The 17,810-nt window shown below is 36.9% G+C and overlaps 1 protein-coding gene across 1 annotated transcript in view; it reads right to left on the bottom strand.

Moving 5' to 3' along the window:
* FHDC1 (FH2 domain containing 1) overlaps window positions 1–17,810 on the bottom strand; it is a 1,772,510-nt gene that overhangs the window by 722,727 nt on the left and 1,031,973 nt on the right. The window contains exons 6-7 of the mRNA XM_044062462.1: window positions 12,728–12,813; window positions 5,054–5,154 (exon numbers count right to left, since the gene is read on the bottom strand). Of these exons, the coding sequence (XP_043918397.1) occupies window positions 5,054–5,154; window positions 12,728–12,813 (187 nt within the window). The remainder of the gene's footprint in view (window positions 1–5,053; window positions 5,155–12,727; window positions 12,814–17,810) is intronic.

Raw genomic sequence — 17,810 nt, 5'->3', positions numbered from 1 at the left:
TTGATAGGTTCCTTTTATCAAGCTACATTATGGCTTTAGTTTAATTCAGCTGAAAAGATTCTATATCACCTGTGGTTCAAGGGTTATAATAACATTCTGTATGAATGTTGCCTGGCTGTTTCACAATACGTCCCATGTTACTGGTCACTCAAACCATAAATCTACAAAATGGATCAGCAGCGTCACTCCTAGTGTCAATCCATTATAGACAAGACTGATATTCCTGGGAAGAGCAGTTACATCAGTAAAGGTACACATGTATCTTTCAACTGCTATGAAAGCTGCCACATTACTATTACTAATTTTCAATTGAAGGGTGGTGAGTGGAAGAAATGAGATTACAAAATGTGTCTAGTTTTAGGACCAGAATAAGACTGTAATGCAGAAATTAACATGCAAAGTTGACATATGGGCCCTAGCCATAAAATCATTAAGGAATGCGACAAGGCTCTTCTCATTCCTTTAGTTGAATTTAGCATAATGTCTACCTACTTAGACTGTTAGTTCACTATCAGTACCTAGGGACTCAAGATAAATAGAAAGATGATAAAAAAACAAAACATTTTTAGAAATCAGGATGTAACCAAGTACCAAACAGAGGAGCCTTGATGAATTTGACTCCATCTGGCCTTGGAGAGGACAGAAAAGGACATTTCTAGAATAAGAGACATTTACTGATGACTAAAATGAAGGGCAGCAATGTAGCCTTTTCATACAAGCATGGTAAAAAATGACACCATAATCAGAAATACTGGTGACTTATTTTTGATTTGAAAATTTCAATAAAGATATTTGACTCCTTTCTTTCAATACTGTATTTACAAATTATGTACCCTTAAAGGCCATCAGCAAGTGCATAGCTTTAAACTGAGTTATATACATATTCCAGAAAAATCTAGCTGTTTTATATATCATGTTATACTTCTACTAAACACTGTGTCTACATTTGTGTGTGATACGCACACATATTGCCGTAGGAATGGATATTAGGTTTTATCCCAAAATACTGTTTCTGTTTAAAATATATATATGCCTTTTTGTATATATATATATATATATATATATATGAGAAGATTACATTTAGAAGTTAGTTTAGAAGTTAGGTTAGAAAATGGGTTTGGAGAATCAGCGATCTCCATTTGACACCTCATGTTCCAAACAGGGCTTTAATGTACACACAGCACCGTAAAAAAAAAAAAAAAAAAGAGTGCCTATTCTAGCATGAAATTCACACTCTAAGGTTGAAATCCTTAATGGGGGCCACAATTTCCTTTTTTCTTGATAACTGCAGCTCTTAAATAGTCATGACTAAAGAGTAGGAAAAATGAAAAATATATAAATAAACAAAATAAGAATAAACAAACTTACCCAGCAATTGCAGCAGAGCATAGCCAGCCTTAGGTAGGCCAACTAGGCGGCCACCTAGGGCGCTGCTCTAGCAGGGGCACTTTTTCAGTAATCTGAATGGTGTAGGTAGACCAGGATAGAGGCACCGGGTGGTGTGTGTGTGTGTGTGTGTGGGGGGGGGGGTGCTGTGGAGCCCTTTTATCTAGGCCACCAGTTGACCAAAGGCCGGCCCTGCAGCAGAAGCAGCAGCAGTTGTAAGGGTCCTGTTCAGAATTCTTGACAAAGCCTATTTTCATTCCCTTGGCTAAATATTGCTTTTAGAGCTGCAGTTACTGAGCAGAGAAAATACAACAGAACTAAAGCATGCAACCGCAACACCAGTTATAGGATATGTGTGTGTGTACATGTGTTCACTCATGTGAAGTGGTTTAGACTGAGTCTGCCAGGCCAGTAATGAACTGAAATACAATTACCATGGCTATTATTTACGTATAAAACAATTTATTTGATCACAGTGAAAGTGAATACATCTGTGTGTGTGTGTGTGTGTGTGTGTGTGTGTGTGTGTGTGCATGCGCATGTGCACACATGGATTTGTTTAGAAGGAAGTTGCAATACTTTGCATTGTATATGACTGACAGTAGTAACCTAAAATATGCCACTGATGGTATTTTTTATGTATTTCTTCATTCATTCGATCAGAATAAAATATCTGAGGTGTGCACAGTCAATAAAAGTGATGCAATTGCTGGCCACATTTGTGTGTGTGAATTTGTGTCTGTTTTTTTATATTTTAGTTTGTGAAAACACATTTGTTTCAGACCACTTCTTCAGCATTAAAGCTGTATGAATGGTAGCACATTGCAGCCACAATACATGCTGCTGGCTGTTGGAATTAAGGCAGCAAGTGACATCATGTTTACAGATGCCTTGTCACATCCCCAGAAAATAGCAGTGACTTCCAAGTTAGAATATCAAAGTAGGGAGTGTGGGAGTCCAACCCCAGATTGGAGGTAGGGAGGGTTTAAAGCCCTTCTCACCCCATAAATAATCTAACAGTCATGAATGTTCTACATTTACGTGTGTGTGTGTGTGTGTGTGTGTGTGTGTGTGTGTGTGTGTGTGTGTGTGTGTGAGAGAGACTGTATGTCTGTGCACCAATGCACCTTGTGTGTGTACATATTTTTGTTTCTGTAAAATTCTAAGACACTGTGCCTTTCTGCATCTCTTTGTGAGTTTATGCATGCAGGTGTCAATGTCTGCATGTGTGTTATGTACGCCATTTGCAGCTTGGATGTAAAATACTTCCTCCAACAGCAATTACATATCCTATACTAAATCTGAAACATTAGGAAGAGGAGCTATTTTACTTCAAAATTATGAAAACTATGTATACATTAATAATAAAGCAAATATAAAGCAATTTAACAGTTCATTTTTTCACTTGTAATTTATTTTGATAGTGCATATGATTTGTCACTTTTAAACTTAAAGCAACTTGTTCTAGAAATGGCTTATAATTAAAGAAAAAATGAAAAAATAAAAAGATGAAAAAGAACACATAGCTAACTATATACAATATCCGCAGTACATGCCTAAACTAAATAAAAGAAAATAAAGGATTATCAATATAAGTAAGTGTCAAATAAGAAAAAATATACATTTTAAAATATAACTGTTACAACATCAAAACTGAGAGGCATTTTATTCCATAGCAGAGTTAATTAATGCTAAAACATTTGTCCATGGATTGTGGTTTAATATGATAGTTCATTTTTTAAGTGTAATAATGCAAGATAGGGTATGTATTACAGGGAAATAATGGACCTTCCAGGGACAGTGTGGCCCTCTGCTTGTGACACTGGGGCTCACAACATTCCTGGGCAGTCTATTATTTCTAGGTAATGCCCTTGTCAATGTTGGGCATTATTGTTGGGCATTATTGCTTGTGTATCACCCAGGTTTTGTTTATGACATTATCATGCACTACTAACTAACTCTCCCTTGTTTTCTGATTACTTGGGTTCATACCTCTCAGCACAAGAAATCTGGACAAAGCCTGGCATAATGGTGGGAGAAAGGCCAAAAAATTGGGACACATTTTAAATAATGCTCTTATAAACTTAGAAAGTTGCTAGAATAACAACAGCATTTGTGTTAGCATGCATTTCCTGAGGGATTTGTAGTCCGAAACTCAAATGTTTGTCATTATGTAGTGACTTTAATCCTTAGATCATCCCAGCGATTTGTCAAAAAAATAGAATTTTATGAGGAACAGACAAAAAATATGAGGCAAAAATCTGGACATTCTGCGAAAAGCTGTACAGTTGAAAGGTATGCTTGAGTTTTAAGATCTTGAATGTTTATGAAACAGCTACCCTAGAACATGTGATTCAAATCTTTAGCTTAGTTACACAGCTAGAACAGACTTTTTTCAATATTCACTGGACACAATGACAGCAAAGGCCATTTTACATCCAAAGATTATTCCGTCAAACCATCACAAAAGCTTCAAATTTGATTCAACAGTTTTTTTATATTCTAGTTTGTGAAAACACATTTGCTTGAGACCACTTCTTCAAAATTAGGACTGTATGAAGGGTAACACATTGCATTTATTACTAGTTCACACAGCCACAATGCATGCTCCTTGCTGTTGGAATTAAGATAACTGATATAACTTTGACAGATGCCTTGCCACCTCCCCAAATACAGTAGCGACTTCCAAGTCCAAGTTAGAATATTAAACTAGGGAGTGCGGAAGTCCAAACCCAGATGGGAGGTATGGAGGGTGTAAAGCCCCTCCCGCCAGATAAATAATCTAATAACAGCGGATGTTGTATATTTACTTGTGTTTTGTAGAAGTTCAGTAGGGTAGTCAGTTGGACTTTCAGGATTTGGGTCTGCGATCTCACAATGTCACATAATAACTAGTTCCACAGGGAGAATTTTCAACTAACCAGATGTACAACAAAATATTCACAAACTATTGATGCTCCTCATATGTTTGTATTTACATGCATAAGTCACGCCAACAAGTAAGTAGCATTTAATTCCTTGTTCCATTTTTCTTTTTTTGTCTTTTCTTTTTTTTTTTGTTCAAAATAATTTTACTTTCAGTGTGCAGCTGGCTTTGTTTGCTGCGTAAATGTAACAGTTACGCATGCAATGATAAGTTCTGTGGAGATTCCATTTACTAGAATCTGCAAATGTGTTAATGATGCAGACAACATTAAGGGCACTGGAGTTCTAACCATGAAATTCAGCAGTTATTACAGACTTATGAATCTTAATAGTTCTTTAACTTTCATTTATTTTTACTGCATCAGATTTAAGAAGGATGGTTACAGTGACTAAAAGGAGGCATGAAAACTATCAGATATTTTTACTGAACTATCAAAAAGTAAAAATCAACTAATAACATAACTAATTATAAATACATTCTAAAACAAAGTATGCACAAGGGAACTTGCCAACAGAAGTGCTTGTTTTGTTGTGAGTGGAGGGTGAGATGGCACATGGGACAAAAAAATACACCTACCCCAGGCATCTCTGGTTATATTTCCTGCTTATTCCTGGAGCACAGAGTAAAGTTTATAAATTAAAAATACAGCCCAGACATAAGACTTCTTGTAGAGCAGCAAAACTGCTTGCATAAAACATTATTACTTAAAGCAATTTCAGAAGACAAAACACTTAGCTTTACCTTTTGTTGCTAGACTAATAATTGTTATTTCTTTGTTTAAAGCTCCGCAGCACGGTGTAAAGTCCTCCTTCAACATCATGAATTCAATTCGGATTGCATAGCTGTGGAAACAAAACAAAGGATTCATCTTAAAAGTGCAACTTTATATATATTTAGAGTATGCGAGTGTGAAGGATAACTTAAAAACAAAGCACCTTTTTTCAACCATGCATTTTCTCCACACAAATGCAGGAGATGTTCTCCTGTGTAATGCAAAACTCTTGCTCTTTGAGAATATGCATTTCAGGAAACACTACAGAATTTTATTTGACTGACCCATCATTAAACGAACTTTGAGGGAAATGACCTGTTAGACACTTTTTTGTTTATTTATTGTTTTTGTTAATCAGAAAAGTCTGACTGGATAGAGCCCATTTTCAGCACAATACAGTTCCTCAGTAAGACTAGACAATGCAGATGCAGCATTCAGAAATCAGGAACTTCAAAATGACTTTATTACTAACTGGAATCAGCTTCATAACAATAAATTTATTGTAAACGGTCAAAAGAACTTTGTCATGTTACTAAGTACAGCACAATTAGTACAATCTTCACAAATTATCAATATCACCGACTCTTCTGGTACACTGTTTCCATGGGTCAAAGTGCAAAAATGTCTAGGCCTTCTGTTTGGCCAAAACCTCACCTTTCATATACACACAGAGAGCCTAAGACAAAGTATTAGCACTGATCAAAATGTATACTAATTCAAGGATTAGGCTATAGTCTACCCATCACTGCCCTCTGCTTCACACAAGACTCCAATCTGCTGAAAATCATACACTCAACCAATAATCCATGACTGGGTGTGGGTAAACCCTGATATACCCACACTTAGGAGTGGAGTGTTACTATTATACAATGACATAATTTAAGAAAGAAATAGCTTGCCTTTCTTAAATAATGTCTTTATATAAAGGTGCTGAAGTCTTCCTCTGCGTTTATCCTTCTTTACTGACTTACTGAGCATGTGTATGACACTTTTGTCCTCACATTTGCACAGTACATCAATGCAGTGCAGGAGAAGCAATGTTAAAGAGAATCTCCATTGTTGTTCTACATTTCAGCCACCAGGATATATCTGAGGAGTCTGTCATTTCTAAGGGACAAAACAGTATCCCCTTGTTCACAACACATTGCTGCATTCACCATGAGATGCACATTATTAGGGAATGGAAAGCACTATACATGCACCTGCACATTTGTGCTCATGAGTACCATTTAGGTGGTCAAGTTGTGCATTCATTGCATAGTAAAAATTCAGTACAGCTGATTAAAAATCAGCTGATAGCATACTGTCAGCTTTTTTTCTGTGTGAGATCATGAATACTAGAGAGTTGGAAATTTGTCCTTTTCCCCCTATGGTATGATTTTGGAGCTGATATATATATAATTAACAGGGGGTGTGGAGAGCGTGGGTGGCTTGGCCCCCAACAAAAATGCTGTTAATTTGTTTTTTATTATTTTTCGATGTTCTGAAGATCGATCTTCTGAGTTTCATTTACACGAGTATATGGCAAGTTATCATATACTATATATATATATATATATATATATATATATATATATATAAAACGGTGGATATAAAAAGGTTACACACCCCTGTTAAAATGCCAGTTTTTGTGATATAAAAAAATAAGACCACAATAAATCATTTCAGACCTTTTCCCACCTTTAATGTGACCTATTACCTGTACAATGCAATTGAAAAACAAACAAAAAAATAAAAAATGTACAATAAGCTTGTTCCATAAGCATGCACACCCTTAAACTAATACTTTGTTGAAGCACCTTTTGATTTAATTACAGCATTCAGTCTTTTTGGGTACACACCTGCCATCAAGTTAAGAGACTCTGACTAACCTCAAATAAAGTTCAGCTGTCCTATTAGGATTTTCCTGACATTTACTCAGTTGCCTAATGGAGCTGAGAGCTCATGACTGAGTTCATGTAGGGTGCAGCCAGGGATGTTGTTGGGTCCCATGGAGACTGTATTTTTTGCATTTGAGAGGGCATTAAAGACCTGCTCCCTAGTGGTGAGGGGAGGGGGGGGGGTGCTGGGCATGTCCTGATTTACTGATGGGGGGGGGGGGGTGAAGTTTTCACTGAACTTGTCTGCCAGCAGGTTGGCTATATCATTGGTGTTTGTGTATGTGGTGTTCGTGACCACCAGTTCAGAGCAGATTTGGGTGTTACCGCTGAGATTGTGGATGTATGTAAAGAAGGCCTTGTGATTGTCCTTAGTGGATGTGACCAATTTGGACTCGAAGTTAGTCTTAGAGGATTTCACCAGTGACCTTATTTGTTTGTTCAGATAAGGGACAGATTGCTTCAGACTTGGCACCTGTTCCTTTTTGGTCCTGGACAGCAATTGTTCCTTTTATTATAGAGTTTGTTTATTGCTGCTGTCCGCCAGACAGGTTTACTCTTCCTTGAGAAGATGATTTGGTCCTGTCAGGTATTGTTGAGTCCATACAGCTATGTAGGTGCTCATATAGTTTTTTGGTGTAGGCATAGACATTAGTGCTTGTTTCAACTGAAGGGATGGTGGCTGTGAAGCTGCTCATAGCTTCTCTCAGGAGATTGTAGTCAGCTTTGGAAAAATGTTTTTGTTTGACCCTGACAAGGTGGGGGGGGGGCACGGGAGATGGTGACGTCAAAAGTGATCAATTTAAGGTCGGCTCTTACCAAGGAGGATGACATTATTGGGGTGCTACAGTGGCTACTCATGTTAGTTAGTACCAGGTCCAGGATATTTTCACCTCTCATGGGGGTGTCGACCAGCTGATCCAATGCATTGGCATTGATGAAGTCAAGGAATCTCTGGGCATTCATGTTTGGGCTAGAATAGGTCTTCCACTCTATGGTTGGGTAATTAAAGTCACCCAGGATCAGGGTAGAGGGTTGAATCTTGATGAATTCAAGTAAGTACGGACAACTGGAGTGGGTGTCTTGAGCCATGGCTGGGGGTCTGTAGTTAGCTATGATTTGAACAGGTGTTTTGTCAACAGTTAACTGCACTTGGAATGTCTTCTGTGTGTCATACCGTTTGACCAGCCTGTTGACGTATATGTCTTTGATAAATATTGAAACTCTACCTCCTTTGGCTTTGGAGCCCTCCATTTGGGGTCTGAAAGTATGGTAGGATGAGTAACCTTGTAAGGCTGGGGTGCTCTTCAGGTGTCAGTGACTGCAGAAATGTCAGCATACTCCAGGGTGAGGAATGCTTGCAATGAGTGCAGTTTCATGCTAAGACTCCTAGCGTTTAGCGGCATGACCTTTACATTTCATTTAGAAGAATTTTTCATGTTGTTAATTTTGTGCTCATGACTTTGCCTAAAAAAAGGCACTATGGGGGAGGCAAGAACCTTTGTCAGAAGCCTGAAGGTGAGGGGAGACAGATGAAGGCCATCTCTGGCAAAGCATCGTGGTCTGCCAATCATGTCCTCTCAGGCTGTCAGGTATTGGATCCCCTTGGAATGACACCAGCAACTAAGCCAATTGTTAAAGTAAATAATTTTCTGTTTGTATTGAGGCATCATTCTGGGTGACGGTAGGATGCTGCTTAAGGCTAGGGGACATACCTGCCTGGGACACATAATCAGCGAGCTCATGTCTCCCTTCATATATCCAGAGAGGTATGTCTCAAGTCATTCAAACCAATGTAAATGTAATCAGTGTCAGTACATAGATAGCACTAAAAGTTTTAGGCATCCAGATACAGGTGTGATAACTTCATTCAATGTAGTACCATATTGTAATACCAACAATATAGTTTATTTAGCTATATGCAATACCTGCTCGGCATATTATGTTGGCAAAACCAACAGAAAATTTAGGTTTAAAATGAAAGAACATCTGATGAACATCAGGAAGGGTACCTTGACAAATGCACTGGTGAAGCATGTGAAACTAAATGGGCAAACACATTAGATTCCTAGCTATTGAGAAAATCTGGGACAATGAGAGAGGGGGAGATTTAAGTAACCAAACAGAAACATCAGAGACAAGATGGATAATTAGATTGAGGGCTGACAGGGGGAGAGGATTAAATGACAGGGTTCCTTTAAAGCCTGTGTTGAAAAATAGGAAACTTTTTAAATGAAGCACAATACATATTTTTTATATTTGTATATATTTTATTATACATTGAAAATATGTATATTATTTTAAGATAAGAAGCTGCAAGTTCTTAATTGGTATATGGGGGTGATAGGCTTTATTTTAACCATGATGTGATTCTGATTGGTTATTGTTCTCAACGTTTTAGTATATTTGGCAAGAAGCAATCGTTAACAGTATAATGGTCTGAAGGAGTGGTGGCAACACCATGAAAGTGCTTACCTGTTGGAATAAAGTTTTTTTTGTGATTTTATAGACTGGACTGTGATTTACATCTTCCTGAACCATTGGCTGTGCTGGTGGATGCTGTTTTTGGGAATATTGATTTTTTTGCTACGCCAATAGTACATTTATCCTAGCTGCGACCTGGTTTGCATTTTCTGTTTGTATTGAGGCCTCATTCTGGGTGACGGTAGGATGCTGCTTAAGGGTAGGGACATATCTGCCTGGGACACATAATCAGCAAACTCAATCATGTCTCTCTTCATATAATCCAGAGAGACATGTCTCAAGTCATTCACACCAACATAGACTGTGACAGAATTATAACAGCACCTGTTGTTAAGAGACTCAAGTGATTGTATGATATAGCAGATTCTAGCACCTGACAAGCAACTTACTGTGACTTTCTCCTTGTCTAGCCTGGTGAGGGACACATTTGTGCGTCTCACGATAGAGTCTCCTATGATTAGTATGTTGGGTTTGTGGCTGGGCCTTAGAGGTTGTGAGACATAGGTGTGTGTACTATGTGTGGTGCTTGGTGCTGTGGGTTGTGATGTGCATGTGTGTTTTTGTTTTGGCGGTCTCTTTTGTTTAGCTAAGTTTTTGTTGAGAACCTTTGCATATGTAGGAGTGTGTTGTACAGGTGTGGGTGGTGTTAGAGGTGTGGTGTTTGTTGTGTTTGTGCAGACAACCTTCTTAGTGCCAGATGTACTGGCTTGTGACTGAGACAGCAAGGATTCTAGGTTCTTAATGTAATTGCATCTCTCACATATTGTGTTCCTAGGTGGTAGTAGTAGAGGGTTGTCTGTGTACATAAGGCAGCTGCTACACTGTCTCAGGATGCCCATATCAACCAGACTAGCAGGATAAACCATAGGAAATTGTCTGTCTATGGTTGTCAGAATCTGTGGAAGAGAGGTCAGGGATAGTAGAGTGGGTACTATCTGAGAAGAGTACCTATAGGTTTGAGTAGGGCTGGATAAACTCGATACAGTAGCTGCAAGCGAGGGCCTCACCTATGCAGGAGTGCTGGTAAGGTAAAAATGCAGCATGCAGCTGAGATACCTTGCAAAAGATTAAAACAGTGCAGCAGCAGTGTGCAACACACAAGAAGCACAAACCCATGCAAATGCGGGGTTTAAATACCACAAAAAATAAAGTAAAATAGAAATACTGGAATTGACCAATCAACCCTTGTCTCTGAGCTCTTAGCTAAACACCCTATGCCAGACCAGTTTCAACCAGTTCACTTACTCCCACTAAGTGCAGGCAGGCCCTGGCCAACAAAAGATGGCATAGCACTAACACAGGAATCGCACAAAATATCTGGCTATAGCAAAACCTGTAACCAGTCTATGCTAAAGATATTTAAACTCTGTTTAGATTGATTTAAATCAGGAAAAAAGAAACACACTTACATATAACAGTAGCAAACAAAAGCAAACTGATTTAAACAAATTAACCAATTAACCAATAAAAAAGCTCAAAACTGAGCCCTGTTCCAGCAACCTTCACTCTGATGAGTTCTAACTGCACACTCATGTGACTAGGGTGCAGGGGAACCATCCTCCAAAAAAGATGGCCTGGATTAATGTTTAAGTTATACAAACAGAGCTACATTCAGCAACTCTGAATCTAGTCTATGCTACAGCAAACAAAGTACACCAATTTCAGAAAGAAACAGTTCAAATAAGCAGGCACAATAAGCCTTCAACCAGCATTTCCCAGCTCAGAAGGGCAGAATCTACCCTCTCCTCCTACAAGAGTATAGACCACAAACCTTCTTAATGTAAAATAACTGGCCTGAAGCCCAAGTTCTTAAACCAGAGCTAAAACACTTTTAGTATAATATACACACTAAGCCTTCAACCAGCAATTCACAACATAGAAGGACATAAGCTACCTCTCCTGCCACAAGAGTGTAGACCACAAACCTTCCTAACATAAAATAAGTGGCCTGAAGCCCAAGTGCTTAAACCAAAAGGCTTAGACAGTTACAATTTAATCAGGCTACTAACAAACAGTAATACATGCAGAAGAATAAATGCAATTGAATACTTTTAAGAAAAAGGAGCAAGAGCAAAATAAAGTAATAAAGTAGGAAGAAACACAAACACAGAAAAAGCAGATGAATAAAGTGCAATATATTTTTTTTTCTTTAGGTTAAGTGGGAAAGGAGGAAACAAGATAATTCAAGGTTGAGAAACTAAGGGGGTGGGCCTTCCCAAATGATCTCTCTCTACTCAGTAGAATGAGCTGATGTGATGGGACTGGGAGGAGTGTTCAAAATGAGATTTACAGTAAGGGTGGGCAGCTCCAAAGCCACCAATGTTTCTCAGCTCCTCCCACTAATTAACTGAAGCTATTCACAGTTTGCAAAGGAATTCTTTGATAACTTTTTTTAACTGACCCTAGCCAAGAACTCTTAAAACTCCAACAGAACAGAAAACAAAACAAAGCAAATGTATTTCTAGAATAAGATACAAAATAAAAATGATCAAACCTTAAATGAAGAGCTTCAAATCAAAATAAAATGCAGCCAAAGATCAGCAATATTCAGAGCAAACAGGAGACACACAAACACTTCAGCTAAATACAGATATTTCTAAATATAAGAGAATTGCTGTTTCTCAGCTCCTTCCACTAATTAACCGAAACTATTCACAGTTTGCTAAGAAATTCTTTGGTAACTTTTTTAACTGACCCTGGCCAATAAGTCGTAAAACCCCAACAGAAAAGAAAACTTAAAAAAAAGCAAATGTAATTCTAGAATAAGATACAAAATAAAAGTGATCAAACCTTAAATGAAGAGCTTCAAATCAAAATAAAATGCAGCCACAGATCAGCAATATTCAGGGCAAGCAGGAGGCTCACAAACTTGTAAATTGTTTTCTGTACTTCCACTGTCTAATTTCACAATCTGTAGATTCAGTTCTCAATCTGTACTGCACAACAGTATTGTTTGACTGTAACTCACAAGGACTTTTAGCCTTGTGACTCCACTGTAAATGGGCTCTACCCAGCCAGACTATCTTGGTCAACAAAATAAAAGGAAATTAAACATTTTATGTGATACTAATCAATGTGTGGCAGGCAAATATGTGCAATTTTAAACTAAGCAAGCAAGGACATTAAACATTTAAACTAAATTACAATGCAAGGTTTAAAGGGTTTTCACTATTATAGTTATCAAGACGGACAGCTGATTGGAATGAAAATCAGGCAGAAAGCAAGCATATCACCATTTTTTTCCAAATGTCAATAAAAGTTTTGTTTTTCATTTGTCCTTACCTTGGCACCTGTGTTAGTAAAACCATGAAAGAATCTGCCAAGGATAGTGTATTCACATCACCTTTAAAGGCCTTTAGTTTCTTTAACTAGAACAAATAAAAACACAATTTCACTATTTTGCAGCATTAATATTGCAATTCATCCCAAAGATCACAGTTTCATCTGAGACAAAACATATTCTCCCTAAACTGTACTCATTATCTTTTACCAGTACTTACATTTTACACATTCAGTGTGTTCTATATTTAAAAAGAAAGCAATTCTCTACACCCAGAGTGCAAAAGACCATGTAAGGAAATGAGAACAGCTTGGTTTGTCTAATACAACACCGCAACCTTGACTTCCACTTTCACTGTCCTTCCCAAATATCAAGTTGTGCATATACCTTGTCCTGTACCACACCAAGATCTGCCACTGAATTTGGTACCAACTGTTCAGAATGACTGCTCCATGCATAAAGAATACCCTTTCAGTGAAAAAAATGCATACTTTACAACAGAGTCTTAGTTAAATTCGCCACTGTCTGCTGGTGATCCTTTTTTTTCACCTGCACATTTTTATTGTTATTAATGTTTCCATTCAAATTATTTGTTTTTGTTCTTTGCTATAGTTCTTCCTCTGTGTGATGGATGACACCATTTGCAAACAAATGTGAAGAATGCACTGGCACTGGAAGGGTTTGAATCCCATCACAGCCAAGCACTGTACCATCCAGGTACATAACATACTGGGGCTATAGCACTTGGATCCACTCTACTACCTCAGATAGGTTTGACAGCTACCAGTGAGACAGTCTCTCAAGTCACACTACTGGTAACCACTAGGTTCAAGTAAAAAGTGCACACAAATCTGAATTAATAACTAATTCAACAAATACAACCTGGCCTCAAGAGCATAAAGGGAACATGCACTGCTGTCCTGGGGGTGGATTTCCAGCATCCACCCTGACTAAGCCTCCATACGAACAGTTAAAGAGCTGGGTCTTTAGCCTAGCACCTACCCCTTTTTCACCATTCTCTTTGTGAGTCATGGGGTCTTCCACTGCCCCTTACCCAAGGTAATGCCTTTCAAAAAAAAAAAAAAAAAAAAAGTAACGGTAGATGTGCAGAAACTGAACTGATAATTAAATAAATCTGCAGTAGTGAAAGATACCACAGGAACTCAAGTGAGTGAATTCACTAGTGGTGAATATGAATTTTTTGAATGAAACTCCAACAATATTTTTCCACAGTAAAACATTTTGTCATATGCAAATTACATACTGACTAATGTGCATGCAATGGTCACTTCTCTAAATAACATTTTAAAAATTACTTTCTCTCAACTGGTGACATTAAATTGTTTGTGGAATATTTGGACATAGTTCTTGAGAACACTTTTATCCATTTTGAGGTGGGAAACATAGGAACAAGTCAAAGGTGCCACTATGGGAGCAGCTTGTGTCCCCATTTGTGTAAACCTACTTAATGTGTTCTTCTAAAAAAAGTACATTTTTTCAATCAGGATACAAGAACTGAAAACGACATTTAAGATATCTTGATGATATTTCATTTTATGGAATGGCTTCCAAAAGAGCCAAGAGGTTTTTAATGAGCACATACAAAACACCACCAGTTTTCTTAGGTTTGCACGCCATTTTGATATGGACAAGATTGACTACCTGGATGTGAGTATTAGTACAACAGATGGTGAATTTTCATTTAACGTTTTGAGGAAGCCCAATTTCAGCAACAGCCACTAGCATTTTAATAGTTGACACCACTTTAATTTGAAGAAGAGGTTAATTAAAGGCCAATTTATTTGCTTAACATGGATGGTTTCAATGATACATTAATCATAGAGCGAAAAATTAATATATGTGTTCCTGGATAGGAGTTACCCTAAAAAGTTGGTTTTGGAGATTAGTAATGAGATACATGATAGGACAGCATTCAGTTTGGCACCACTGTTGGGAGGTGGGTTAAAACAAAATGAAGCCACAATTATTAATCCCAAATGAACTTCCAACATGGACAAATCTCTTGAAAGAGCCTTGGTTATTCAATACAACTCAAGTAGTAACATGGTTATAGACATAATTAAGAACAACTGGATTATTATTAAGGCTAGTGATTCTACTTTTATTGGTGGGAGAGAATCCATGTAGTGTCTTTAAAAGCACCTCAAACATTAAACACAGGTTGGGACAGTATAAAGTGGGTAAAGCACATAAGCTAATAATTAAGAGAGGGACACTGAAGTATGGATCTTTCAGTCAATGTTCATAAAGTTTTACAGGAAATGTACCAAGTTTGGAAATATTAATGTGTAGTAATATTATACCACAACATGGAAACTGCCATGGCAAAGTTCTTCTTTTATATAGCTAAATGTTCTACCTGTCCATGTTTTTATGTTGTTAAAACTAAGACACTATGCAAAAGGTGTCTGAACATTGCTGTGATATTTCTAAAATTAACCCCAAGAACACATTAAATGTACATTCTGAAGCATGCAAGGGGTTCAAAAAGTTTGTTTTTCCTATTTTAGAAATAATTATTTTGGATCCCGGGGCTGGGGGGAGGACAAGCTTAAAGACAAAGAATTTTTGTGGCAGTTCAGGCTGCATGCAGCCACTTCTTTAGGGTTAAAAGAATATATGTATATCCATAGCATTTGTTCTCAATATGCGGGCAGGTAAATTGTGATCATACTAGTTTAATATGGACATTGATTGCCAATAGTGGTACTATGAAATTATTAGTCTATTATCAATTTTTATTTACTGAGTTAAACATGGTTGGTGCATTTAATGTTAGTATACACTTTGCATATTTTACAGTGCACTTACACATTTTCAACAACATTCAAGATGGGCTTCAATTGAACATTATTTAATAAATCTTGTGTATGTTTCTGGATTATTCTACATAATTTTCTACAGTGCTGTAATGGATGGAAAATGCTAATTGTTAGCATTTATTTATTTGAAGAACAAGATTTTTAGATAGGTTCTTTTTTGATTATGTTTAGGAATTATTTTAAATCTTTTATGTTTGCACCTTTAAGGATGACATATTTATTAACTTTTTTGTTATTTAAAGGGTTATGTAAAGAAGTGACAAATGCAAATTCATTAATTCTGAAGAAGTCATTTTAATTTTCACAAGACAAAAGTGCTTAACTATTGTAGTGACATTTTTGTGGAGTTTTATTTGATAAATTTATATTCAGCACAGTGGACTTGTTTTTTTAACTTCCTGTGGTATGTTCCACTAGTGCAAAGTTATTTGGTTGCTCACAGACACTATTACCCACACACACATATTTCCCAGGGGAGGATGGCAGAACTCTCCAGTTCCCCATAGATTTCTTCCTGGCATGGTAGTATTGCCACCATTTTTAGACATGGCTAGAGAACAAACACACCAGTTAACTGACCAATCCTGATTTAGTCAAACATAAAGTATACTGATTAATATCTCACTGGTAATGTTCACAATTATTTGGTTATTTCTGAGGCAGATGCCACACTTTTGTCAACCTACTGTACTAAATTATAACCTCTTCTCAGATAAATAATCATACATAAATAAATACTGCACACAAGATCTTAAAAGTGAATTAATAAAACAATGAAGGCAGTGCTGATCTAGATTAAATATGTAGAGGTCAAATAAATGTACAAAACATATTTTAAAATCTGATCTGCCGTTAAATAGCTATGCTAGCTGTCTTCTTACTGAAGAAATGCTGGACTTAGCTACTCTAAATTAGTAAAATTACACAAGGCAGAATTCAAGCAGCAAACCTTCATAGATATAGTCATCAAGACCTCCCAAGCAAGACTGGCTGAACTTCTTCACAGCTCTAAACGTATACATATTGTTATGCAGGCATGTGGAAACGTAGCAATCCTTAAAGAGCCAACAGAAAAAAGGAAAATAAACAGAACAGACTACTAAGAGTGATTTAAAGAAGTTCACTGGTCATACCTTTCCAGTTAGACTGATAACTTCTTTTATATACATATATATATATATTTTATATACATATATATATATATATATATATATATATATATATATATATATATATCATCTGTCTATCCCTTAACCAATGGCTTCTTCTTTGTTACAAATTTACCACACATTTAGGGCTATGACATATCAATGCCTCTCTTAATCAGAGGATATACAGCAAGAGATCCAAAAACATAACTCAGAATTGGAATACAAGTATCACAGTTTTGAAAAAGGCTAAGCACGATATCTAGCCGCTAACTCAAGCTAAGCACAGACTTCCTTGCATCAAACAATCTACTGGGACAGTTATAAATATGTACGTTTGTATTATAATCTTCACTGAAAGGAACATTGCAAACTACCCCTTCTGTATTATAAACATTTCCTGCAAATGTTCATTTCCAACTTACGTACATTTTTAGCATTTCCTCTTTGTAAACATATGTTCCCCTCATTGTATGTTATATTAGTACAGAAGATTCCTGTATGCTGGAATTTGTAACAGCCAAACTGTCTCAGACAGTGAATGAAAATGGTCTGATCATAACCACCAATCCAGTCAATAAAGTTAATAAATGGTGTTGAATGTCTTAGCAAGATCCAGCTTTAGAGAAGCAACAGTAAACGCCAGATCAGCTGCTTTGCTGACTGACTCAACTTCTAACAAATTAAAAAAAAAGCATGATGACCAAAATACATCTGTGTAAAATATATTGTTTGGTTAGTTTATTAACTAGCATTATGTCTAGAAGTTTTCTAATGATAAAAATAAGACTAACTGGTTTATCATTTCTTTACTAGTGGCTGATTGACATTTCAAAATATGGATCATATTTTAGCCTGTTTTGAATAACATGGAAACTTCAGCAATATTTTGGAAAGTAAAATCCTGGCTAGTAATGCATTGGTAGTTCAACAGTACCCAGTCATGCATCTGCCTGAACCCTTTTTTAGTAAAATTTTCATTTGTGGTTCTAATATACTGCATATAAGAGTGTGGGCACAGGGGAGAGTTACAAAATTTTCTGAAGTATGCAAATAGGTCCAGGAAGCAGAATTATGGAATTTAAACAATGGTT

The sequence above is a fragment of the Protopterus annectens genome, chromosome 2.part1 (assembly GCF_019279795.1).
Source record: "Protopterus annectens isolate FY-2018-M chromosome 2.part1, PAN1.0, whole genome shotgun sequence".
In the NCBI taxonomy this organism is placed as follows: domain Eukaryota; kingdom Metazoa; phylum Chordata; order Ceratodontiformes; family Protopteridae; genus Protopterus; species Protopterus annectens.
The sequence above is the reverse complement of the archived record's forward strand: the minus strand, read 5'-3'. Positions and strand labels throughout refer to the sequence as shown.